Here is a 26,468-nt window from a genome sequence, read left to right as displayed (position 1 = left end):
CAAACGCTAAAATTGTAGCTAGATTTAAAATTTTACATTTCAATTTAAACGGTTTTGGAACGCATTTTCGTTTCAGTTATTTTTGTACACATATAGTGAGCTGGGGGAAGATGGGACACCTTTAGCACAAAATATATAAATACCCTGATCGTGTTTTAAATAATTAACAACGGGCTGTGGAAGTCGCGAGGACAAGGTTTTATAATTCCTTGAATGTTTTTTGTTTACTACCAAATGTACGGGAAAATCGAATGAAAAGGTGTCCCATCTTCCCCCATCCTACTATATAGTGAAGTAAAAAAGACTAATGTTTTATATGTCCAGCGTGCTTTTTAACATTGTCCCATTATATAGGCGCTCCGTTATCGTTCTGTGATCACACATATTCTGTGTTGTTGCCACCCCCAGATGCTTTAGGAGGCTTGTAGGTGTAAGCTGGGTAACTGTCAGTCTCTTCGTTTCCACAATTGCAACAAGCCATCAGTGCCCCGGAGATAAGTGCACACCCCTGGAGTATGAAATATTTTAAAATTTAGTTTTGTTTTAAAATACAATAACTGTACGTCACTATGAATTACGAAAATAGAAAAATAGGTCACTTTGAAATCAGAAAAAATGACGTCACATCAAAGTCAAGAAAATTCTGGAATTAGAAAAAAAACTAAAAATCGTCACGCATAAGTAAATACATGCTAATATTAGGACTATTTCAAGAAATAACGTAAATAATGTAGATTGTTCAATAGTAAAATCATTGCCGTGTATCCTACATAAATAATTGACGTATGTTACTTATGCAAAAACACACCGGCAGTTATAGCATAGTTGCACTGATTTATATAAAAAAAAAATTATATCAGGATTTTTATTTTTATTTATTTATTTAATAGTGTGGGGTAAGCTGAGATATTTTTATATAATATCACTCGAGATTTCTGTTATTTGGTTCGTGACTATACTATTTAGAAATCCGAGACGAACAAAATACGTTCAGTTTAAAAAATTAGCAACACGACATGCATAAAAATTCCACCGCAAAACCACGTCACTCGGGTGCAGTTTACTCACGCCAGCTATCCAACCAACATAAAGAGCAGAACCGAACTCATAAGTAAACGATTGGTTTGTAATGACTTCCACATGAAACTGGTACACTACGTCAGCAGCGTACCAGGACACAGCTGCGATAGTTAGGGCACCTAGCCGAGAGTAAAAAGAGTGATAAGTACTTTAAACTCACCCCTGCGATCCAACCGACATATAAGGCGGATCCGAATTCATATTTAAACGGGTCGTTTATTGAAGCGAAACTCCAGAACTCGAATACGATGTTGGCGGCATACCAAGATACAGAAGCGATGCAGAGTGCGCCTGTTGCATGCCACACAGAAATAATTAAAGTGGGTTTTGATTGGAGACAACAACTGACATGTCCTTGTTTAAAATCTATTATTATTATCTTTTTTAAAGATTTTTTTAAAGCTCAAAAAAAGATTTTTTGGAGGGAAAATGATTTTAAAACGTTTTAAAGATGAGGGGGTTTTTGATTTATCTTTAAAATTTGTTGAGGAAATAGAAAGTTAATTGAATTTTTTTTTTCATTTTGTAAGGACATGTCTATTGTTGTATAAGTGAATTAAAGGTTAAATTATTGTCAAACAATACGAAAGAATAAGCACAAAATACTATTTACGGTGCTATATATAAATATCGTAAATATTATTTTGAGCCGATAGTTCCAAACACAAGTAATTAAAACGAACGGCAAACATTATAAAACGTCAGTATATTATGTGACACATTAAGTGCTACTAAATTTACAGCAAACAAAAATCAAGCTCCACTAATAGTGTAACAAAAAAAGTTTCGTCTGTTACCAGTATTATCGGTCCCTTATATTCAGATTAATACCACAGCGAATTAATAACACAGCGTATTATTTTCGTTTTAGATTTAAAATGAAACAATGCTTGCCGTTCGAATAAATTATGTAAAACTGGTTGTTAAGTTATAATAGGTTGGGGTAAGATGGTTCATAAATTTATTCTATTTTATCGTCCAATCTGGTAGTAAAGAAAGAATATTTAAAAAATTATATATAACCATATTTTCACGACTTTGAAAGAGCATTGCCAATTGTTTTAGATTAGGGAATACTTTGTATAACATGAGAACGGTATATCTATCTTACCCCATAGTACTATATATGTAAGTTAGTGTCTTAAGAGTATAATTAAAATAAAGTAAAATTAGTATAAATATAGGGGTTAGACGGCAAACAAAGCACAAACGGTAAAATACATTAAACCATAAAAAGGGAAATAAAATGCAGACACAAAGAGAAAACGAAAGTAGAGGGTTCATAGTAGGGTGGGAAAGATGAAACCCTTTTCGGCCCCGAATAGAACAATAATTTTTACGTGACCGCGGGCGAACCGTAATGAAGACTCGCCGAATTACAGACGAAACTTTGGCATAAAATTAACGTTTTATAGTAGGGAGGGGTCAGATGGGACACCTTTAGCACATAATTTCTAATTATTTTTACCGTGTTTTAAATAATTAACAACGGTCTATAGGAGTCTTAAGGTTTACGGTTTTATATTTCTTTGAATGCTTTTCTTTACCACCAAACGGGACGAAAAAATGGGATTAAGAGGTGTCTCATCTTCCCCCACGCTACTATATATCGGAAGCCGAAAAAGACTATTTACATTATGCCAAGTATATAGATTTTGGCATACATAGTTCAATTTATATCACAAGATAATAAATTCACGCCATGCACGCTACAAAGTCAATACCACTCGCTTATAAAGTTTAAGTTTTCATGCAATGCCGCCCTGGAGAATCATTGAAAGAATGTAACTTGTTTAGCCTCGCATGACGGGGCAACAAAGGTCGTTAAAATACAGATGTTCTGTTTCGTACACCTCAATTTTTAAAAGAAACAGTAGGCACAACATTTTTAGACTAGGCTTGTTTAGTCAAACCTGTATAGTGCGATAAAATGAACACAAATCTAGATCTTATAGCCTTCGATCGAATTTAAATCGCACTCTGTTATTTTCACAACGTTTCGGTCACATTCGCCATACCTGCCAGGAACATCAAACCACCACCAGCTCGACCGGTGTGAACCTTAGCGTTGCTGCCTTCCATCACTTTAATGCATTGGAGACCAAGAGCTCCAGCCACAATACCAGCAACGGCAGCGATTGCCGCAATACACATCATTGCACGTTGAGCTTGAAGTGAAGCTGTGATTGGTCGTCCGCATCACGTGTCCGATGACGTCAATAAAAGAGAAAGAGACGAAGCGTTAGTTTTTGCGAGGTGTAAGCTATACGGGCTAACGCCCAAAGTTTTTCGGCTTCTTTTGAAGCAAAGTTCAAGGTAGAAAAAAGGTTCCATTTCTTGTTGTTTGTTCCATCCACCTAAAACCTGTAAAAATTCCTGCGAAATGGTCGTTGTTTCCTGCCGATGTCTACCTGCAAGCATAGCACATATGCCCGCCACCCTGCTAGCGTAGAGCTTCTGTTTCTCCGCTAGGGCGGCGGTACAGGGCAGGGAGACGATGGAGCATACGACTGCAACGATGATGAACAAAACAGAGATGCACATCATCGCTCTCATTCCTTGAAGTGCCGCTGTAACAAGAAAAAAACACGTCAAAACTTAAATTCAATAGACATTCATTTTAAACGTCCATTAAAATCGATATAAACGTATATTTTCGACACGAGGAATTTTTTAATTTTTTCGAAATTTTTTTCGGGTTGTAGGCTTAAAAATAATTTTAAACTATGTCCTGTCAGTCTGAAACGTTTTCGATTGTTTAGGCTTTGAATCACGTAATGATTTACTGGTATACGCAAACAGATGTCCGTAACGATAAATTTTATTTGTTTGTTGGCGAAGTCGTAAGCCTTCTACGAGCTTCATGACAGTTGTTTTAGCAAAATATTTGCCTTCCTACTCAGCAAAGTAAATCTCACTGTCGAGTGGCGCAAAAAACGTTGTGCAACACTGGAAATTGGAAACACTGATGGTACAGCGATAGAAAAGGCGGAATCACATCAACGGACCAATTCAGTCCGGGTTAATGTATAACTAACTTCGCCTGTTTGAAACAAGAGCAAATATTGGCGCGCAAACGCAAGTTGGCATCCAATTGAATTTGTAATAAGACAGTAAACGCGTTGACTATATTACAAATTCCTAGTAATATTATTGTGGGTGGTTTATTTGGCAATCCGGTTTACCACTGATCGTATAAATGAGCACAATGTATTAGGTGTATAATATACACATTGGGAATTCATTTTATTTACTTTCGCTTCAATTAATATCTTTAAACTGGTTTAACTGTAAACATTTGACGGAGCTATTTTCATAGGCAGGAGCAATTTTAATAATAAAACATTTTACCGTATTTAAAAAATGTAAATTTGAATAATATATACTTTAAATCACTGTGGAGTAAGATGGTTATAGTTAGCACATAACATCCGATATTTGCCAATCATTTTTTTAACAATGAACAACGCCCTTTCAGAGTATTGTGAGGATTTGGTTATATAATTCTGTAATATTCTTTGTTTACCACCAAAAAAGGCGATAAAAATGACTAAAATCATAGACTATGTTACAACACCCTATAGGAACCGTATGTCTGTTCAAATATATAATGGCGCCAAATTAGCAACGCGCTGTTAAGTATTCCCATTTAATGATTATAAACTTGTTTGGTAAAAAAAGATACTTCACACTAAAGTTCAAAGTTGCTGCGGTATTTTTACCTTAGTGTTAAAAATACTATATTGCTAGTACGAGAGAATGCATGATTTATCTGTAATTAAACTTTATCCAAGTTTCAACTAATTCTCAATTTAGTTAAAACGCCCTAAAGTTTTAATTATTTAAAACCAGATGTTTATCGTGTTTTAAACAACTAACAACGATCTATATGGGGGTTGTGAGGGTATAGCTTTACAATTCTTTAAATATTTTTTGTTTTCTACCAAATGGGACGAGAAAACGGAATGAAAAGATGTCCTATCTTCCCCCACCCTACTATATACCAAAACAGCAACAATAAAACTTACGTGGCAATCCTAAAAGTGCTGTGTCGTAGTCATCGCATTGGAACTGACCTGGTGTGGGGGAGGTACACCGTACCCATAACCCCTCACACGAGTAAAGACGGTCAAGAACTTGTTGAGAAGCTTGTACGCTGTTACGTTTCCATTCACGGTAAATCGTGGTAAATATAATCCCAATAGTTGAGATGAGAGTTAGGACCAAACCAAGGTAAGAGATGGATCCGGACATAGTTACCAACAATAAATATTCTTCACTTTAAATTTAATTTTAAACTATGTATAGTTCGCTGTATTATAGGGGAAACTTTTAGAATTAAGAGTTTTGAAAGCTCAAAAAGGCTATCTATGTTACGCTATCCCTAATATTTGTGTATTAGAATTTTCGAAGACGATTTAGTTCTATCAAACAACTCGTTTTAGAAAAAAATACTATCTTCTCTAATGTTTTATTTTTCGACTAAATTCGACAAAACTTTAAATAGCTTACAACGTGTTACTGGCGATACAAATAACGGCGTTCTGGATGGAACACAGGATCTTAACAGAATTATATGCCTATAGCTCTTTGGGTGTGTTTGCGATATAAAAGTCCAACAAAGAAAAAATCGTCCAAATTTGTTGAATTTTACGATCCGTATCAATGGTTTTTACAACGTGAACCTTTTGTTAGGAAACGAAAGGTAAATTTGAGCAGGGCAGAGCTTTTCATAAAATTGAAATCGCTCTACGTGAACAAATGGCCGAGATGACGCAAGTGCAAATATTAGTCACAACGATGTACGACTAAATGGTGCAATTCCCGACCATCAAGGCAAAACATAGCGGTTTCGAATTACTAATTTGATAGATAACTACTGTTAACATTTAAATGTAACAAATAAAAAGACCGAACGTCGTTTATTTACACAGCCGTCGCTTATGTTTTTTTTTAATAGACTAGAAAGCGGAACGAATTTCGACTATTTGCTAACCCGTAAGTGGGAGAACTGTGTTTGGTCATAAGATACCATATTCCATTTACCAAATACGGTCATGCAAATTTTTTTAAATCCCTTCTCCTATTATCGTAACATTTTTACTGCTTCGAAACACCTGTGTAATGTGTTTACAAAATCCTACAAACTTGACTTCATATTTACTAAGAGTAGCTTGTCAAGTGAAAAACAAACTCTTTAAGTTTTATTGCAGAACTGTTTAGAACAAAGTTCAATCAATATTCTGTTTAAATCGTTAACTGGTAACTTGGAACGCGTAAACAAATGTTCGGTTTCGTCTTTAACACCGTTGTTTCAATTTTAAACCCAAACTAACGCTACCAATAAATTATACACGTAAAGGGAATCTTCTTTTTTTAATTAACAGTAAAAAATGTGTTTCGATTTTCTGGTGTTTTCTATAACAGAATTTTGTGATTACTAGTAGTTAAACATAAGTCATAGTACATAGGTATTTATTGTACTCTAGTTTAACCTACTTTATTTCTTTACAGAAAGTGAAGCTAAGTAAAAGTTACATTAAATAAATAACATTCTAGGTTGGAGCCGCCTACGTCAGCGCTATATACCCTTATATGGAGATAACGGAAAGCCCCATAGCAAACATAAATGACGTAATTTATTTGCACCCAATCAAAAATACACGGTATCAGAGTGGTGACTCGTCGTCACGTTTCGGAAGACCGATTTATGCTTTCTATGGAAGGTCTATGACGTCATACGCTGTGACGTAGCAATGACACAAAATAAATAAAAAAGTCACCTACGATTTGTAAGAAAGTTGGTGTCATTTTTTGGTATGACCTCTTTTACTATAAGACATGTGATTTAAATTGTAAGTATTAAACTAAACGGAAGGTGTCATTTAAAACTTTTCGTTTTGCTAAAGGGAATAAAAAAGATAAATAAACCGCCATACACAAGTTACAATAAATAAAATTTAATAAACCGCTGTAGAGATAACTAATATTTTAGGATTCAAACTAATGGGTTATCTTACCCCAACCTATAATGTGTTAAATAACATTACCGTTAGCGTTAAATAATAATAAGCATATACATTAGGTGTATCTGAAAATTAAAGGGGTCAGGGGTTATGACTTAAAAAAATAGGATTAAGGTTTTGTAAAAGTCAAATAATACTTACGTGGTTAGCTGCTGCAGGGAATAAAATTGTTGTTAGGAAGTTAGAAATTAACGTTAACAAAACACTTTAAAGTAAAAACGAAAATTAGGTACAATTTGTTAGTATTATATATGTACAAATATCTTATCACGTACAAAAATAATATTTAAGTGCTCAAGCATCTATCTTTCTTAATATGCATTTTGATCAGAAATATTTTAAAAGCTCGGTTGGTAAACAGAGTTATATAATGAAATAATATATAGTAGGGTAGGGGAAGACGGGACACTTTTAGCAGACAGTATCGAAATATTCTGATCGTGTTTTAAACAATTAACAACGATCTATGGGAGTCGTGAGGATACGGGTTTTATAATTCTTTGTATGTTCTTTGTTTACTACCAAAAGGCACACTAAAATATAATGAAATTATGTCCCATCTTTCCCAGCCTACTATATACGCGTTTGCCTTAAAACATCTCTTCGAAAGATAAATGCTTGGTTATGCAATAAATGAAACACAACAATAACTTACCGGGTAAAGCAAGAAATGATTCATCGTAGTTGTCACATTGAAACTGTCCGGGCATGGGACTTGTGCATCTTACCCATAAACCCTCATACGAGTATATACCCCGGTTAACGTTCTGGGACGAATTTTGGGAGTTTCGTTTCCATTCTTTGGAAGCTAGAGAGTACAGGATTCCAATAGTAGAGAGAATGCCAAGAGCCAAACCGACCGATGGACAGGCGTTCGCCATTTTTGATTATCCTATGAAACTTGTAAACTTAAATACTTAAAACTGCAAAAATCTTGTTATTGGTTAAATAATAATCAATTATATCAGTATTCTGTACATCAGTATACAGTTCTACACAAAATGAATCGTTTAGCCCTCCGTAATATAGATAAACACTTTTTAGTTATAGCTTTGTAGACATTCACATTTTAACAGTACGCAACATCAAATACCCACTTTTTTGATTTGATATAAATTATGTTAAAAAATTCGAAAAGTACACTAAAAAAGTTTGGTCCAGGCGTAAAACGCCAGTCTTAAACTGACAGCAATAACCTAAGCATTATAAATTTGTAAAACCAGTCTAATTTCTATCGAATTAATAAGGCTACATTTTATAAACTGTATCCAATTATCCAATATCATAGTCGCATATTCCTGCGTTTAAACTTGAGGCTTTTCAACTCGGAAGTGCTTCCTATAACTTAACGACTGATACTGTAGACTCTCTCCACCATATAAACCCTGAGAACGAAATATAGTTACACATTAATAGGACGCCTCCACACTATTGGCGTAACTCAGTAAACATGATATCGCAATGTTTAGCAGGTCAGAAGAATCGCCAACAAGTTAACTCTGTAGAATGTACTATATATGTCTTTGTATAATACGCAGCTTTTTACCAAAAATGCCGCTAATGAATCGAAATTACTTCGAATTGAAGCAAAAAAACTAACTCTTGCTGATTGCTGTAATAATTGTTTGGCGCTCTCAAAAATGGCGTTTTTCTGTTAAAAGCATGTTAGCTTGCTTAATTATTAACGTGCTTTGAGCGCGCAATTGTTTCAACGGGCGTGTCTCAAAATTGAGTCCGTGAGCACATAGAGGCCAAGTAGGTTCTGTCTATTTTGAGGTCCTGTTATTTATTACCATGTACAAGTACACTCATATGTTATCTTATAAACCAATGTGTGTTTCATGGGCCACATATTACTATATGCCTATATAGTAGGGTGGGGGAAGATGGGACACACTTTTATTCTATTTCTCGTCCCATTTGATAGTAAAGAAAGAACATTTAAAGAATTTTAAAACTGTATCCTCACGACTCCCATAGACCGTTGGTAATTGTTTAAAATACAATCAGGATATTAGGATATTATGTGCTAAAGATGTCACATTTTACCCCACAGTACTATACAATGTGCAATTGTGGTGTAAACATAAACCTGTACCAGTGAATCACATACATATAACGCCAATGTTTAAACTATAACGTGTATAATGCTCTGATATTCAATACTTACAAGAAAAAAACGTATGATTTACTAATGTAAAACTACAATGATTCATGTGTAAATGCGTCAGTAAATGTCTGAGCCTGAAATACAATTTATAGCGGGCTAAAAAAACGTTTCGTCATAAAAAAACATATATATACAAATCAAAAACTAGTATTTAATATGCAAGCAGTGGGCATAAAAACTAATGCTAAGGTGATATATAGTAGGATGGGGGAAGATGCAGAACAGCCTTTTATTTTAATTTCTCGTCCCATTTGGTAGTAAACAAAGAACATTAAAACAATTATAAATCCGTATCCTCACGACTCCCATAGACCGTTGTTATTTGTTTAAAACACGATCAGGATATTTGGATATTATGTGCTAAAAGTGTCCCATTTCCCCCCCACTCTACTATAATTACAGAAAGAAAGCATTGTAATTGTTTTGTAAAAATAAATAATAATCAACGATACAAGTTTCAGATTAAAAACTCTCAGACCTCCTTTTAGTGAAATCTTACTTTGGGGTCCACTTAAAACATAAGATACCACTGTCAGGCATTCACTCCATTGACATATATAGCTCTTGTGTGCCACCTAGCAGCAAGTGTAGCCCCCTTTTTTAGACCAAGCAAGAGGCGTTGCATGTAATCTTGTAACGCGTTTTCTACATATTTCAGTCACTCGCTCTGCCAGTTGCATTGCATCATTTCCACCAAGAGTTAAAAAGCCAGAAGTTCCAAGCTGGCTGTGTATATCCTGAGCCGCTTGCTTTAGTTTTGGTTCATCATAAACTGGGACACCACTCGCGCCCAGCCAAAGAGCTACCCATGTTTCAGAAAAAGCAGTTCCAGACTCGACCTCTGCGTTTACTTTGACCACGATAATTCTGTTGGGTAGGAAATACTGTAAAAGCTATTACACGAAAAACGTGCTATAAATAAATGCCAAACTTGAATAAATGGCAAATTTGAATCAACGACAATAGTCTGACGCAACACCGGACCACTGAATGTAATGCATATATAGCTTACCTATCTTTACCTGGCAAGGCAGCGATCAACTTTTTAACACGGCTGTTCTGTTCACCAAAACTCTTGCCGGCTTACTAGTTATCACACATGTATAGAGTATAGGGTGGGGAAAGATGGGATACCTTTTTATTTTATTTTGTCGTCCCATTTGGTAGCAAACAAAAAAAACATTCAAAGAACTATAAAACTGTATTCTTACGACTCCCATAGACCGTTGTTAATTGTTTAAAACACGATCAGGATATTTGGATATTATGTGCTAAAGGTGTCCCATCTCCCCCCACCCCACTATATGTATTTGATACTAATAAATTCTTAAGATCATCAAGGATTCGCCTAACTATAGGTCAAGATACAAAAATGAATATTCTAAAAGTTTTGATCACGTGAACATTTCTAGGCCATCACGAAATATTGTGACGCGTATAAATGTTCTAATTATAGCTACCTCGGTTCGCCATCTTTTAACAAGTTAAACAACGTTTCATATGGTTTTGTGTTGTTTACTGATATCTCTGAGTTCCTTTCCAACAAGCAGCGATTCTTTGCGAAGTTTATGTAAACGACAAACCCAAGAATTTGACCAGAACAAATTTTCTGGTGGGAAACCAGTATATCTTCTTCCAGAGTAAATTGCTGCATTACCAATTTAAAACCAAGTACTATTTAAAAAACTGCTTCTCATAAACCACTAACACCTTTAAAAAAATCGAACAAAATAAAATGACAGCAATAGGTTGTAAGTCATTGTAGGCCTACCTATTATTGCGATTAAACTGAATTAGATGTAACGTACCAGAACAGTACATGAACTGACTGCCGTCGAATCCCTAACAACTTTACAATTTCATTCATTAATTTAACACCAAATTAAAACAGCAATATGTTGTAATAGCTACTGTACCTAATTAGATTAAACGCAATTATCTCTACGTACTAAAACAGTATATACGCACTGACTGCCGTCATACAGACTAGCAGAAACGTGCTGCGATTGAAGCACCAGCCACTGTGCCATCTCATTTGTGTAACAAAACGCAGCGCACGTAACTTAAAACCGGCCGTTTTGTGTTCTTTTATTTATTTGTGTGGAGACACCTCATCTCTCCGTGTTACTAACTGATGATATCCGAATAAATAACGTATAGTAACAGCGTCACTGAAAATATGTAACACGTGCGTTTTAAACAGAGCAAATCAATAATATTCATATATACTACTGCAGAGTAGCACACAAAATTGTTCGTAATGTTTTGTGACTAAACTGGTACCATCACAGAATAGCGCGCACAAAATAGTACGTAATATTTTTATGACACAATCGGCAAGCGTAGTAAACAAAGTACGAGTTAAAGTTCTATAAACACTGAAATGTCTCGTTTGTTACATATTCAACAGAACAAGCCCCCACTAATACAAACCAGAATTTCTTCCGTAACCTAATTATAACAAAAAACAAATTTGACTTAAAAAACAAAAAAAGGCTTAACAATTAGTAAATCACACACGAAACTGCTGTAGCTTTTGAAAGTTTCCCCCTCTGTCTGTACAAGCACAATAGCAGGAAATAAAGTGCATTCTGTAACAGATATAACATAGGTGGCAGGGTGGGTGTAGACCTGTAGAGTGTAGATAAACAGAAAAAGATAGACGGTGCATAGCAATTCGCACAAGCATATTCAGACGAAAAAGTTGTGGCAAATACCAGGAAACAATGTGTGTATAGTGGCGCCGTTTCTACTTTAAGTTATTGGTAAATACACCAGTCCCCAAACTGTGTGCCATGGTACACTGAATAATTTTATATCAACTGAAAAGTAGCGATCGGCAATATGATTTTCAGTTTCAAGTTTAAACAGATATAAATGTGTCAGAATTACTTAAAAATGTTTATGATATTTAGTTTTAAAAAAGCGGGCAAAAATAGTATGGGAACCACTGGTTTAGTAGAATCTCAAAGCGCATAATAAAAAGTAGAAGACTTTGGAAAGAAGACACCCTTAAAGATCATCTGGAGGAGGGGAATAAGTAAATGGAAGATATTGTGTTGGTCTATCATCTACACATGCCTCAAATGATGGGTTGTATGGGATTCTGTCCCATGATGGCAACAACATGAATTTATTGTCGTAATTGACGCAATCTCTGGTTGTGAAGTCTTTGTTAAGACATACTTCAACCTGTACTATTGCTTGCTTTGATTCATCCTGTTAAAAAGTAGAAAAATATTGAATGAATGAATGTAACTTATTTAGCTTTGCAGGCCAGTTAAACAGACAGTCGTTATAACCCCATTGGGTGTTAGGTTTCATACACCTTACCAGGAACTTAACTTTGTAGGTGACTATTTTTTTTATTTTTTTAAGTATGGCTGATAATCTGGACAACCTATTAGTGGAGCAATTGTTGTTAAGTGTCCTGCCCAAGGACATATACGCCCACACTGGAAGCACTGATTATTACCTAAAATTTGACAACAAAACACAATTTTTAATTTTTGTTAAGCTGACATGTCATCTCCCATTCTTTTAAGACTAAAATAGCTTTACCAAACAAAATATTAAATTGTTCTGCTATACCTTATGTGCTTAAATGTATATTAAATACACCTTAAACACAATATACTTAAAACAAATATAGCCTACTTACTTTAGCAACAATGCATTGGATAATGGTGTAAGAGTTAGTGAAACCTTCAATTGCGTTACGGATATCCGTCAGTTTATAAAGCGTGTCTCGTGATGGAGTAATGTTCTTATCTGCCAACACTCTAAAAACAAAAGGAAAAGTTGTGTGTTACTATTACAAAAACTTGAGATCAGAAACTTGGGGGATGTTATTCATGTTTACACTATTTATAAATATGGTTAAATATTTATGCAGAAGAGACAAAGGTTTTATATCGTTTAGCAGGTGTGGAAAGTATATTACTCTTTTGTTTATGCTAAAACTTTTGTACGAATGTGAAATTAGTCAAATTTCATAGTTTTGCACAAAAGGTTTTCACTTAATAGAATGTGTACCAAGTCAAATATGCAACAAAATAGTACATTATAGTTATTTTGCAGAAACTACAAAGAAATAACGGTCAATTTAAACAAAAACTACATAAATACACAGATTAACAGTCAAAACTGTTAAACAAATTCCTCTTACTTCATGTAGTTGAATCTTTTGTTGAGGTCCAAACCTTTAGCAAAATATTTATGTTCAGAATCCAGATCTGGCAATAAAGCTGCACAAGTTCCATGCTTCACCCATTCATGCTTCCTATCGCAATACAAATCAATTTGTTAGTTTCCCTTGTTTTATATGGGTAAGGTCTACAGTATGCTATGCCGTGTGACCTAGTATTTAGGGCGTTTTAGCTGTAAAACTTTACAAAAATGCAAAAAACATTATTAAAAAACACAATTTCGTATGTGAAATTTAAATGACTGCATTCTTGTCTGTTTTGAGTACAAGTACCAGTAGAACTAACCAAAAGCTTGTTTTTCCTTCACCGTGTATTAGGTTTGGCCACTTGCTTACAAGCTGAGGTTCCAGGTCCTGTGGATAAGGAAGGATATGACATCATCATCGTGGCATGTCTTGGATACTGATATTAAATGGAATATACGTCGCTGTGGCAAAGTGGTCTGGTGCCTGCCACTAACCCAGAGGTTATAGGTTCAAGACTCGTCGCTGCTACCATTATGAGCGAATGTGTCCGTGGGCAAGACACTTAACTGCTCAAACCCAGTGTGGGGTTGAACGGGAACTGCTCAAACCCAGTGTGGGGTTGTCCAAATTATCAGCTATACATAAAATCCAAAACCCACAAAGTAGCATACTTGGAAAATAGTAAGCAGACACAACACACGGGGTGTATGAAACAGAACTTTGGGTTATAACGAATGTCGTTTCCTGCCACGTTAGGGTAATGAAAAGTTCATTTATACAATTATTCAACTAATGTTATTAGTTAATGTTGCATTATTTGATTATATTAGCAAAATATGTTTAAACTAATTTACCAAGATTGCAGATTCCCTGAAAGGCCAAGAATCATTGCAGTAGAAAGGACCTTTATTTTGCTCCCTGCTTGGCCTGGCAAGGAAAAATAATGATTACTTATGAGGTATAATACTTTGGAATGTATGAATAAATATAAATCATCCAATTGAATGTATCTTACGTAATAGCAGTTATTACTCTAAACAGCTTGTTCGACTCACCAAATGCCATGAATAGTCCAAGTCTTTACATTACTTGGTAAGAAACATTTTTCATGCCTTGTCTCCTGAATAAAATAAGCACTATCAAATATTAGGCACTAGTGAAGAAACCTCCGGTACATAGCAAAATAGACTGGTGGAAAGTGTTAGAGGTTTGTGGTTAGGGAGTTGGTAATCCTTTAGCTGGTGGCCACCTGAAATTTTTGTTTCAAAATGTTCCTTAGGTCTCCCTGATACCCACTGTATAATTTTGTTTTGAAAAAACTCGGGCGTTCGTGTCGAAAATTAACTTTGAAAGTGCACGAAATCGTGCTGCGTCACCGTATTTTCCACACCAGCAGTTATGAATTAAACCAAGGTTAGATTATTACGTCATAGAATGCGTATTGTTACGTTTGATTCCTACGTTAAAACAGTGGGAAAAAACAAGGCTGTAACGTATGTAATATACCACTATTGTGACGTAATAAATCGTTAACCTTATGCAAATCAGACGAATTACGGTGACGAAGCATGTTTTCGCGCATTTTTAAAGCTAATTTTCGACACGAACGCCCGACTTTTTTGAAAAAAAAATTAGACAGCAGGTATCAGTGAGGGCTATAGAACATTTTGAAACCAAAATTTCAGGTGGCCACCAGCTAAAGGATTACCAGGGAGTTAGTGGTTATAGGGGTTACAGCTTTACGCGAAATACTTGAGTTAAAAAACAAACTTACATTTATGTCGACACACGAAGCTTGCGGCCATTGCTGCGTGTAAACAATGAAATCCCAGTCGTTGTTCGTACGCTGCCATACTGCTAGAAAGCCGCATAACAGAACGATGAATCCAAGTTGAAGCGCTGTTTGAGCACACGACTTCATTTTAACTTAAAACAAAGAAAAAACCAACGCTTGTAAATTCCTTTCGTATGTTTTTAATTGCGGTCCATATGGTGATTGTTGCTAATACGTGTAAAAGCATACGTATGTTACTACTACGGGCATTATGTAGCGAAATATAATAAACATCATACAAAACATTAAAAATTAATAACTTTATCTACAGTCCACTAAAAAATATAAAATTAAACCATAGCAAAGTTGGTTTAAAAATCGACCTGCTTCTTTCACATCCCATTTTGGCATGTTGCACATCTGTAATAATATAGATCACCAATAGATCCTAAACTATAACTAAAGGGTGTAGAGTGTAAATGCTATAAACCTTTTTCTATTCTAATATTTTTATAGCCCTCCTTCCATACATAAGATATTTCACACTACAACGTCTTTCAAGATGCGCATACAGAAATTTATTTAAAGAAAGGAGCGAGCAATTAAAATAAGAAGTGTTTCAACAAAAAAAAAGTTGAAAAGAAATAGAAAAGCGATAAAAATGAACTGGCAGTGATAATAATTTCCTATTTGATAAACAGAACAGTGAACAAATGATAATTTTCATGATTTTCAGAAGTTTAACTGCAATAACAAAGTAATATTTAGGTTTTTAACACCAGAGCTTTAAAAACTATAAGTTAATAGTTAATACAGTTACCAAAGCTTAACTAAAGTTGTTGCAATCCGAGTTTAAATGTCATTCCTTTACTTAAAATATTCGTTTGAGCTTCCGGAATGGAATTCTTATAGGATTGATCTAAAATCCAGCTTTAAAGATAAAGATTAAATTCCAAACAACACTTTCATGTCGGCCAGAGTAAGTTTGACTTTGTTTTCAACACCAGCACCTTCCATCACAGCTTTCGCAATCGAGAGTTTTCTTTCTTGCAGCTAAAAGAACAGATTTAACATACTTGGTAACTTGAAAGCTGGCACTACGTGTATTAACACCTGTGTTATAATGACTGTCGTTTTCCGGCCACACGAGGATAAACTAAGTTACATACATTTAAATTAAAGTAAACACAGAAACGTTTTGGTGAAAGTCTGGTGTTGTGAAAATAGCCAATGAGCCAACACTCTTGACCTGAGTGTGCCTCATATAATATATATAAGTATTATATATATAGCAATGCATAAGAAAGTAGCTTACTTGCAGTATTTGTTCCTCAACTGTTTCCTCCATGATAAACTTGTGAACAAAAACTTCTTTCTTTTGTCCAACTCGGTAAATGCGATCAAATGCCTATGTAAGTAGCATGGTAGATATATAGCACCTAGATATGCTGATAAGCTGAATATGTTTCTTATAACCAACATACAGCTTGAGAATATATATATTACATCCACACTTTGTTAATTCAAACATTGCTCCAACCCAATTGTCACTGATGGGTTGCAGCACCTTGAATGTTTCGTATGGGCAAACTAGGTAATGAACCTAAACCTTAAGCAGCATGCCATGCGGCAGAACCTCTACCACGTAAAATAGAATAAAATAGACTATATACATAATGAAGAAAAATCTTACCTGCTTTTCCAATGCTGGGTTCCAATGCATGTCCAACAGAAATAGATGATTTCCACCAATCAAGTTTAATCCAACTCCACCAGCTTGTAGTGATATCAACATTATCTGTAACATTATAGGGGATTGCATTTTACAATAACTTTTACTTTTAAATCAACAATTTTTAGAGTTCAGAGCGGTCTGTTTTACTTTTAAATGTAAATAAAAAAATTGTTTTACCAACAAAGTATTTTTATGGTAATATAATTATAGTATCAATATCTGCAGTATGTTAAGCTACAGTTCAGCTAAACTACAAAACAAAATTGCACATAACATTAAAATCTTATTGCTCAATTACAATGTTTTAACGGAATAATAAATCACTATTTTTGAAAATTTTGAATTTTAAAACGAAGTACAAACTTTTGGTTTGACTGGATTTTTGTTAAAGTTATCGACCAGCTCCATTCGTTTCCTTGCATTGACACTTCCGTCTATTACAGCATACGAGAACTTTGCTGCCGCCAAGTGGTGTGCCAGTATGTTGAGCATGCTCGTCCATTGGCTGATGATCACGCATTTATCATCTGGCTTCTCAACACTGCAAATATCGTGTAACAGGATAATATGGGTTTCCTATTAAGATTTGCAACTATCAATAATTTAACCTGTTGAATGAAAATTGCTAGATGAAAATTGCTGAGAAATTTGGTAATAAAAAAATTTAGTAATAAAAAAAATTAAATAAAATTTACATTAGATTTATTTAGGGGGAAAGGTAAAATCTAAATGCAACAACATTTTTTTAAATCAAATTTATGTTGATAATAAAATAAATAAACTGAAATTCATCTTATGTTAAATTTGTTAAAGTAAAACTGCTACAAAATTGCCTCTAACACAGTATAGTTGCATTGTGTAAGTTATTAAACTTACGATAATTTCTTCAGAGTATCCATTACAAAAGTTATTTTACTGCTTGGTTGGGAAATTTCAAAATACTTTGCTTTGCTCTTGTCTGAGTATTTGTCACTTGAAAATGAAGAGGCTGAAGCTACAAGTAAAAAAAAACATTTTATTAAGAGTAACATAAAAGTTAGTAGTTGGTTAAACTTAACCAATATATTTATGATATGACAAAAACTAATGACAAAAAAACTAATTACCAGGTATTTTACATTATGATAGCAGAAAGAACAGACTAAAACAATGTATATAAATATGAAAAAAATTAATAATTGATGCAAATAAAAAAATGCAGGAAAAAAGTTATGTGCACTGTGAACAGCAAGGCTGAATAATGTAAAAACAAATTACAGAATATAAATTAATACCTAAACCCATGATACACATTTGAAATAAATTATTTACATTACCTCCAATGTTCATTGATTGAAACAAATCTTCAACAGCGATTTCTTCTTTCTCTTTCTGTAGTAACTCAGGGTCAAAAGTATCTTGTAGTAAATGAAGATGGCCGCAACATTGACGTAACCTACACATACAAAGATAATGTAAATGTTACTTGCCTCATTCTTGGCCACATAACAACAGTGGTTATAATACGGGTGTTCTGTTTCACACACCTCACGCAAACTTGGGATTACCATGTATTTTATTTTGTAAGTAATTTTTTTTTTTATAATTTTTTATGTAGGCTATGTCTAATCATTTGGACAACCAATTATTGACTACCAGTGCGAAGAAATTGTCGTTAACTGTCTTGCCCAAGGACACATACGCCCACAATGGAAGCAGCGACGAGCCTTTACCCATAACAATGATAACATACACAGTATAGAACAGTCACCCAACACAGAACTGTCCCTAAAGATTAAACACCCCACTAAAATAAGTAATGCACAAAAATAAACAAGTAATCACCTTAACAACATGACCAGCAAAGTGGTCGCTGACATTTTTTTCTTCTCTTCAATATGGTTGGTTCTGTGTGAGCCATCTTTACTATGCTCATATGACTTGTATGCAGCTTGTGATTCAGATTTGAGTTTATCATACACCTGCATGATACAACAGTGTGAAAGATTTCTTTTAAATTTTTGAGCTAACACCAATAATTTTAACCACATTATCATATATCTAAACTTCCTGAACATTACCCAATTTACAAGTTTTTTTATTAAAAAAATATTACTATTGAGCAGAAAATGGACATGAAATATACAGATAAACATTAAACACCAATCATTAATATGTTATTAACTTATATTTATAAGCTAACGGCCACTACCATGTGAAAAACAAAAACTCACTTCGCGTTCAACATCATTCAGCTTCAACTTATGAACTTCAAATTTCCTCTCAGGAAGTTTTACGAGAGGTTTTCCGTCCAATCCACGCTGATTCTTTTCTCTGGAAAAATAAAGGAACAAAGTTGAATATGTTATATTTAAGTTTTTAAAAGGGTGCTCTGTGCCAAGGTATTTATAAATATAAAAAAAAAGATATGAAATTTCACATATGTATATAGTAGGGTGGAGAAAGATAGGACACCTTTTTAATCTATTTTTAACCCATTTGGTAGTAAATGAAGAACATTAAAAAATTACAAAACCACATCCTCACGACTCCCATAGACCGTTATTAATTATTTAAAACACGATCAGGATATTTCGATATTATGTTCTAAACTGGTAGCATCTTCCCCAACAGTACTATATGTTCAAAAAAACTCCCAAAATTGTTTTCAATTCCCACCTTCTCAGCACAAGGCATGATACAAGCGTCTTTAACCGCTGCTGTCCACGCGTTGTGTTGTTGCTGACTTGATTCTTCCATAACTTATGTTCATCAAATGGTGAGCAATGTAAGAACTTAATCATAGCGTACATGTCCGATTCCTGGTTCTGTACCGGTGTGCCTAAACAAAAGTTGTTTAAATATTTATTAATAAAATGAGTATCTTAGCTTTTTACATAAAACTAGGTATCTGCAGACCAAAACTGACTCTCTTTCAAACACAACGATGTAATTTTTAAAATTTATTTGTAAAATGGTAATGAATATCTGTGCCTTTTACCTAAACTGAGGTGTCTGTGGGCTAATACGAACTCTCTACTTTCAGATACAACAATGTAGTTTAGACTTTCAAGTAGGTTTCATTATAAAACTAGTTTTGTCTGGTATTATTATTATTTTTACTGGTTAGAAAACTTATATTTTAAAAATTCATGTTGATTATTAGGACCTAACAAAAATAATCTTTTCTTTTGTAATATTGTAATTGTGAGTGAATAACTTCAATATATACAAAATACAATTAAACATAGACATGCTACTAACCAGACATAGCCCATCTTGAATGAGCATTCAATGCACAAGCAGCCATGGAAGTTTGACTTTTAAAATTCCTGATCTGATGTGCCTCATCTAGTATTACACGCCGCCACTTTATAAGGAACAATGCATGCTCTGTGGAAGTTATGATTCTTGAAAATATAGGGGTACAAATTTTTTTCATATTTTTTTTTTGTTTCACAGTTTTTAAAGTTACCTGTAAGACATTAAAAAATGGAAATCGTAAAGTGAATAAACATTAGATTTGACAGTAAAGCATAAAAAATCACATCATATTATACAATTACACTTCTGCATTGTGCTAAATTTAGCAATAGCAGCCATATATAATGTCATGAATGATTAGGTAGATTATGAATGCTTTACCTAATGGATCAGATTTTGTGTCAATAGTTACAGGTTTGGTGTCGGTGGTTAAACCCGTTTGTTTTGGTGGTTTCGGATGAGTTCGTCTGACTGAAACACAAAATACTCATTAAAAGGAGCAATCTACTGAGGTAGGTCTAAGCACTGTGGCACAGAGGTCCAAGTTGTCAGTCCTTCCGAAATAAACCTTTAAAAATAATTATTCCTCTCACAAAGTTATAATGTGGTAACCTGTAAGCAGGCACAGGGTGTAAGAAATAGAAGAACATCCACATTAAAACAACTGTTATTGCCCGGTCGCGTCAATAAAAGACAAAACACATTTTTAACAGATTAACAAATTACATCTTAAAATGATAATTTTCAAACAGAATACTCACCAACATCATATGTAGTAATCACAACATCGAACTCTGCAAGTTTTTCTGCATCTCTCTCTCTATCTTTACCATGGTAAAGATGAATGCTGAGCAAATCTTTATGACAACTGTAAAGAAATGTAAGAAAATTGCAACTTTGACCAAAAAAAAACAGAAAAAATAGAGCTTTAGGCAATGAAAACTTTGACAAACCTTATTTGACAAAAAAAGTGTATAAACATATATGTAATATTAAAAAATACAAAAAACTATTTTCCGATAATGTGTACAAATATTAGACATATATTAAAAAATTGACGAACCGATTATTAATCTCATTCTTCCAGTGGAAGATAAGTGATGCAGGAGCGAGGATCAACGTGGAGTTCGATGGAAACACTGGAAAAGATGAATGTGTAAAAAGATATTGAAAAGTGTCCGCTTTATAGCTGGAGTATTCAAGTTTATGGGTAGCTGTTTGTTTCCTTTTTTATTCTGTACATTACTGACTTTTTTTTTCTGTACTATATACAAACTCAAACCATAACTAAAACTAATAAAAAAATGCATTTGTGTAAAAAGATACAAGCTACATAACAACAGTTTGATGTTAAAAAAATACTTCCTGTATAGTTGTATGCAGGTGCCAAAACATGATATTGATAATTTCAAGAAATCTAAATAATAGTCCTTACAATTTTCTATTTCATCTTCATTTTTCGGATCTTCAGAAACTTCATCTTTTACTTCCTTCTTGACATTAAAGTATTTTGATGTTATTTTTGTTTTCACTTCCGATTTTACAGCTTTTTCCTGCGAAAAAAAATCAATTGAGTGAATGAGTGTAACTTTTCTTCCCTTGTGTGGGGCAATGACAGTCTTATAACACAAGTGTTCCGTTTCAAACACCTCGTGCTCGCTTATGTGCTCGCTTATAGACTCACCACATGTGTAACTTGTGGGTGATTTTTTGAATTTTTTTAATGTATGGCTTACAACAAACAACCGGTAAGAGACCACTGGATTGAAGTAATTGTTGTTACGTGTTTTTCCAATAATTTAACTGAAGATTCTTACATTTGTTGCTTCTGATGGAGCTTCCTCCTTTATCTTGACCACTTGATTTACCTGAAGATAAAAGGTAATAAAAAGATTATGACATTATGTATTTCTTAACAATATTAAACATATAAAACTGCTTTTCCATATAAGAGTTATAAATTGTAACTTTTCTAATTGTAAAGGTTAGAAAGTTGAAAGTACATAGGCTTTAGTTTTATTTTGGACACAACTTATTTATAATGTCTTACATCGGAAACTTCTGATTTTACTTCGGTTTTTACTTCTTTTTTGACCAAATCAGCCTAAAAAGGAAGCAAATCTTAATAGTCGAAAAGGTTAACTTCTAATAGCTGTCTTAAGAGTATGTAACTATTATGTAAACAATGAAAAATGCGACTAAACAAACAAAAACATGCTAAAACATTATGTTTCTTTTGAAAGTTATAGAAAATTGACTGTGTTACCACACAACTGAAATAAAAATATTCTACCCCGAAAAAGTTAAGAACTTTATAACATGTGACTACCTAAATACAACGGAACATTAAAAAATAGTTTTAAACCATTACTTTTTGAAGCTGTTTGAGAATCAGTGAAATCATGGTCAATGTTTTGCCAAGTCCCATATCATCTGCGAGGATTCCGCCAGAAATTGATTCTTTTTCTCTCCAAATTAACCAAGCCAATGCTTGCCTTTGATGAGTCATAAGTTTAACCTGCATAAAATAATGAGTTTATGGTTAAACTGGTGAAACATAGTTTATCTGTTACTGCTTACATAAGAATTGTTACATGGTTTACTATAAATGCAACAAAAGATTTTAAGGCACCTTAAATAGTTAAGATCGTAAATCATAATAAAGCTAATAACTTTGTTTAAACAGTGACCCAGACATGCGTTTAAACCAACTATGAAAAACTACATATACGATAGCCTACGCTATACATTATTCAGAAATTGTGCTTAATAATATGGTGAAATGAAGATTTACCACTACTTTACTTATACTGTGCTGTTTCTGTAAACTGTTTACATAAGACATTACTATATTTTAAAGTTTACATATTCCCCATACTTTTAAGCCCTTTGGGTCAGAAACTTCACTTGCAGCAGGAGGGCATGTCTCCAATGAGGTGTGTAGTAACTCAATAGCTTCACTGGTAACCTGTTAACAAAAAATACGGTAATTGTTCTAAATGAAATTTTTGAAATAGAGGTTTGAGGCTTGATGGTGCTACCATTGTGGGAGTATTTTTTATGGCAAGACACATCTACTAAATTACACATATGAATGTTGTATCTTAAGCAGGCACAAGATGTATGAAACCAAACTACACTGTTGCTATTACAATGACTGTCACTGCATGCTATGTGGGGATAAAAACACGCATCCCTGCATTCATTCAAAATATAAATCAATTCCCTACCCTTGTGACAGCATTAAGTCGATTGGCAGTCATTCTCCCACCATAATAGTTATCCACATGATTCCTAGGCATTACTTCATGGCCTGCACCTCTCACAGCATCTGATTCGTCAGTTAAATCAATAAGAATAGCTCTTCTGTGCTCGGAGGACTGTTTTATCACAGGGACCTCTCGATCCTTGAAGATGTTGACTTCTTCTTCAGGTTGTTTCAGTCGCATCTCAGTAAATTGAGCTTCTAAATTTGAAATTTTATCTTTCATTCGTTTTCCTCTGTCAGGCAGCTTTGAAAGGTCTAAACCTCGTAAAAGTTTTTTGTTTTGCTCTATTTGTGTCAGTAATATTTGCTGGTCTTTTGTTAGAGGTTTTTGCTGCGATTGTGGAGCACTTTTCCCTTCTTTTACAGGCGTAAAGTGTTGTTTTATACTGGATTGATACACTCTTGCATCACCTCTATTTTTCGGGCCTGTTTCTTTTGAAAGCGGTTGAACCAATGCAATGTTTTTAAGCGAGTAACCAGCTTGAGAGATATGCATTTCATTCATCTTTTTTTCAAGAGGGACATTTTTCTGTTCATCATTCCGTAGCATTCTATTTACATTTTTAAGACCCCTTTCAGATTCTGCATTGGAATATAAAGAATCTTGTTCTTGATTTTGTAGCATTCTATTTACATTTTTAAGACCCCTTTCCGTTTTCGCATGGGAATAGAAAGAATCTTGTGACTCTCCACCTATTTTCTGATGTACAGGTTTGTGGTGAGAAGTATGTTTCAAAGCCATACCTTCACCATGCTCTTTGCTTCTAGGCATGGAGCTGTTATCATATGACTGGTCATAGCTGCTTGAATGTGAATGGTTGGACATATAGTTTGTTGTGGCATGGTTTTTTATACCATGTGAATTCTGTTTTGGGTTTGCATTATAATGGTGGGGAAGTGCATTAGGTCCAGGATAATTAGAAAATAACTCATTGTTTCTGGAATGACCCTGGGAATAAGTCTGCGATTTGTGATGTGCTGTGTTCAGTTCATTAAACTTACTCCTTCGAATTCTGACAGCAACTGTTTTATCTCCATACTCATACGGCTCAAATTCAATATCTACGCCAGGATGAATGTGTAGGCTGTTATCTGACACACTGGATTTCGAAAAGTAATAAAGAGAATCACCATCTTTTCCTTGAATAAAACCAGCTCTACGTCGTTGGTCATAAGACTGTATTGTTCCGATCATATTTATTAAAACATCAAAAACAAAATGCTACCAAAATTCTGTTGAAACGAAACATAAACACATTTTAGTCCACACATACAATACATGACCAACAAAATCGCAAAAACATTGCTTTATTACACATACAGGTAACCGACAGTCCGACACAATTAAATTGCAGAACATGACACAATTGTTTTAGAAAATGAATTACAATATAATTTTGGTACAGAAACTTAACTTTGGCACAATTAGATAATAGCAACAAACATAACAGTTTTTTTTTCAATTTAAAGGCTGCTAAATTTTACAAAAGTTTAAGATAAATACGCACAGCTTTTAACAGACACTTAAAGGGATTAAACTATTGCTTTCTTGAAAACAGACACATTAAAGTGATTAAACTATTTCTTTCTTGAAATTGCACTGATAACCCTACAGCTGCTTCATCTTAAACAAACACACACCCTACAAACAACAACAACCAACAAAACAAGACACAGATGACATTTCAACAGTTTACAATTCACCCTTGGCTTTTGATGTTTTGTGGAAGTACTTCAGTTTATCCTTGGGGTCTGGAATAATGGTGTCTTTACCTGGCTCCCAACCAGCAGGACAGACCTCACCATGCTCATCAGTATGTTGGAATGCTTGGACCAATCTCAAAGTCTCGTCTACAGATCTTCCAACTGGAAGATCATTCATAGTGATCTGTCTCAAGATACCTTTGGGATCAATGATGAAGAGCCCACGAAGAGTGTGTCCGAGGTCCTCCAGAAGGACTCCATAATCCCTTGATATCTTATGAGTGAGATCGGACAGAAGAGGAATGTTGAGTTTTCCAAGACCTCCCTCAGAGCGATGGGTGTTTAACCATGCGAGATGGGTGAAGTGAGAATCAACAGAAGCTGCCACAACTTCAGCATTAATTTTCTTAAACTCAGCAACCCTGTCTGAGAAGGCAATGATCTCAGTTGGACATACAAAAGTGAAATCAAGAGGGTAAAAAAAGAAAATAAGGTATTTTCCTTTGTAATCTCCCAGCTTTATTGTTTTAATTTCACCATCAACAATGGCTGTACCCTCCCAGTCTGGCGCTGGTTTCGAGATTTGAGCTTTGGTAGATTGCAGCAAGTGACTTTCATATGGTGGCCAGAAAACAGCACGTTCTTGGCATATTCCACTGTGAGCAAGGAACAAGCATGCAAGAGTGAAAAGTTGAAATGAGACTCCCATGTTTGCGCAAATCAATGCAGATCAAACGAAAAGCCTAATTATACACAAAAACTAAGAAGCCTATAAGCAAATAACAAAAAATGCCAGCTATTATACTCATTTATTAGTTTTCATATGTTATTTAAAACAATAGTTACTTGTAAATTTCCATTTCATCTATAATGAAATTTATTAAGTAACCATTCATGCTCTTACTATTTGCATATATTTGAATTGCATAGTCCCAATACTGCAGTTGCTTCTGCCTTCAAACAATTTAACACAAACCTCCACGGCTACTAAAATGAAATCCACTGCACGCCGTTCTTTCTCGTATGCAATAAACAGGAAAAGTTGCAGCTGGAGAAGTTATACGTGTCGCACGTACGCACAACGTGTACTCATAGAAACTTTACCCAAATGCGCAGTGCTTTTGCAAAAGCATTCGAAACTCAGAATACACAAAGCAATACAAAACGATATAAATCAGCCTAATGTGTACTTTAAGGTCACTGCAATGATATCTGTATACATTATGCGATTTCGAACTATGCATTGTACAACACAGTAAACACACAAGTTTAAGCCGCACTTACCTACACCGAA

At 34.4% G+C, this 26,468-nt stretch overlaps 4 protein-coding genes and 1 pseudogene across 7 annotated transcripts; all 5 read right to left on the bottom strand.

Moving 5' to 3' along the window:
* Positions 1–367: 367 nt before the first annotated feature.
* LOC100179431 (claudin-1-like) lies at positions 368–8,063 on the bottom strand. 3 transcript variants are annotated; one of them, XM_026836337.1, is made up of 4 exons: positions 7,762–8,063; positions 3,099–3,260; positions 1,241–1,371; positions 368–508 (listed from the first exon to the last, which is right to left on the bottom strand). In XM_026836337.1, the coding sequence occupies exons 1-4, from the start codon at positions 7,985–7,987 to the stop codon at positions 377–379; spliced, it is 651 nt and encodes a 216-aa protein (XP_026692138.1). In that variant the 5' UTR covers positions 7,988–8,063; the 3' UTR covers positions 368–376. The 3 variants fall into 3 exon arrangements, with proteins under 3 accessions (XP_026692138.1, XP_026692137.1, XP_009859999.1); XM_026836336.1 differs by lacking the exon at positions 1,241–1,371 and adding an exon at positions 1,069–1,199 and having other exon boundaries at positions 7,762–8,061; XM_009861697.2 differs by lacking the exons at positions 3,099–3,260; positions 7,762–8,063 and adding exons at positions 3,492–3,650; positions 5,109–5,517.
* Positions 8,064–8,862: 799 nt separating this feature from the next.
* On the bottom strand, positions 8,863–10,986 carry LOC113474590. The gene is made up of 2 exons (XM_026836341.1): positions 10,737–10,986; positions 8,863–10,143 (listed from the first exon to the last, which is right to left on the bottom strand). The coding sequence occupies exons 1-2, from the start codon at positions 10,928–10,930 to the stop codon at positions 9,852–9,854; spliced, it is 486 nt and encodes a 161-aa protein (XP_026692142.1). The 5' UTR covers positions 10,931–10,986; the 3' UTR covers positions 8,863–9,851.
* A 362-nt stretch (positions 10,987–11,348) lies between these two features.
* On the bottom strand, positions 11,349–15,470 carry LOC100182567 (ribonuclease Oy). The gene is made up of 7 exons (XM_002129609.5): positions 15,225–15,470; positions 14,506–14,570; positions 14,305–14,377; positions 13,770–13,837; positions 13,445–13,558; positions 12,938–13,058; positions 11,349–12,495 (listed from the first exon to the last, which is right to left on the bottom strand). The coding sequence occupies exons 1-7, from the start codon at positions 15,369–15,371 to the stop codon at positions 12,289–12,291; spliced, it is 795 nt and encodes a 264-aa protein (XP_002129645.1). The 5' UTR covers positions 15,372–15,470; the 3' UTR covers positions 11,349–12,288.
* Positions 15,471–15,779: 309 nt separating this feature from the next.
* On the bottom strand, positions 15,780–24,698 carry LOC100177094 (transcription termination factor 2-like). The gene is made up of 19 exons (XM_002124899.4): positions 23,433–24,698; positions 23,081–23,170; positions 22,574–22,720; positions 22,253–22,306; positions 22,020–22,070; positions 21,638–21,755; positions 21,266–21,341; positions 20,964–21,070; positions 20,584–20,673; positions 20,203–20,331; positions 19,618–19,780; positions 19,173–19,272; positions 18,784–18,920; positions 18,276–18,394; positions 17,836–17,953; positions 17,323–17,500; positions 16,918–17,022; positions 16,540–16,632; positions 15,780–16,277 (listed from the first exon to the last, which is right to left on the bottom strand). Exons 1-19 carry the CDS (start codon positions 24,663–24,665, stop codon positions 16,170–16,172), a joined length of 3,216 nt encoding a protein of 1,071 aa, XP_002124935.1. The 5' UTR covers positions 24,666–24,698; the 3' UTR covers positions 15,780–16,169.
* Positions 24,699–24,704: 6 nt separating this feature from the next.
* On the bottom strand, positions 24,705–25,975 carry LOC100180219 (annotated as a pseudogene). Its single transcript, XR_003396283.1, has one exon. The product of XR_003396283.1 is annotated as a peroxiredoxin-2 pseudogene (transcript).
* Positions 25,976–26,468: the final 493 nt, after the last annotated feature.

Source organism: Ciona intestinalis, chromosome 10 (assembly GCF_000224145.3).
Source record: "Ciona intestinalis chromosome 10, KH, whole genome shotgun sequence".
NCBI classification, from domain to species: domain Eukaryota; kingdom Metazoa; phylum Chordata; class Ascidiacea; order Phlebobranchia; family Cionidae; genus Ciona; species Ciona intestinalis.
The sequence above is the reverse complement of the archived record's forward strand: the minus strand, read 5'-3'. Positions and strand labels throughout refer to the sequence as shown.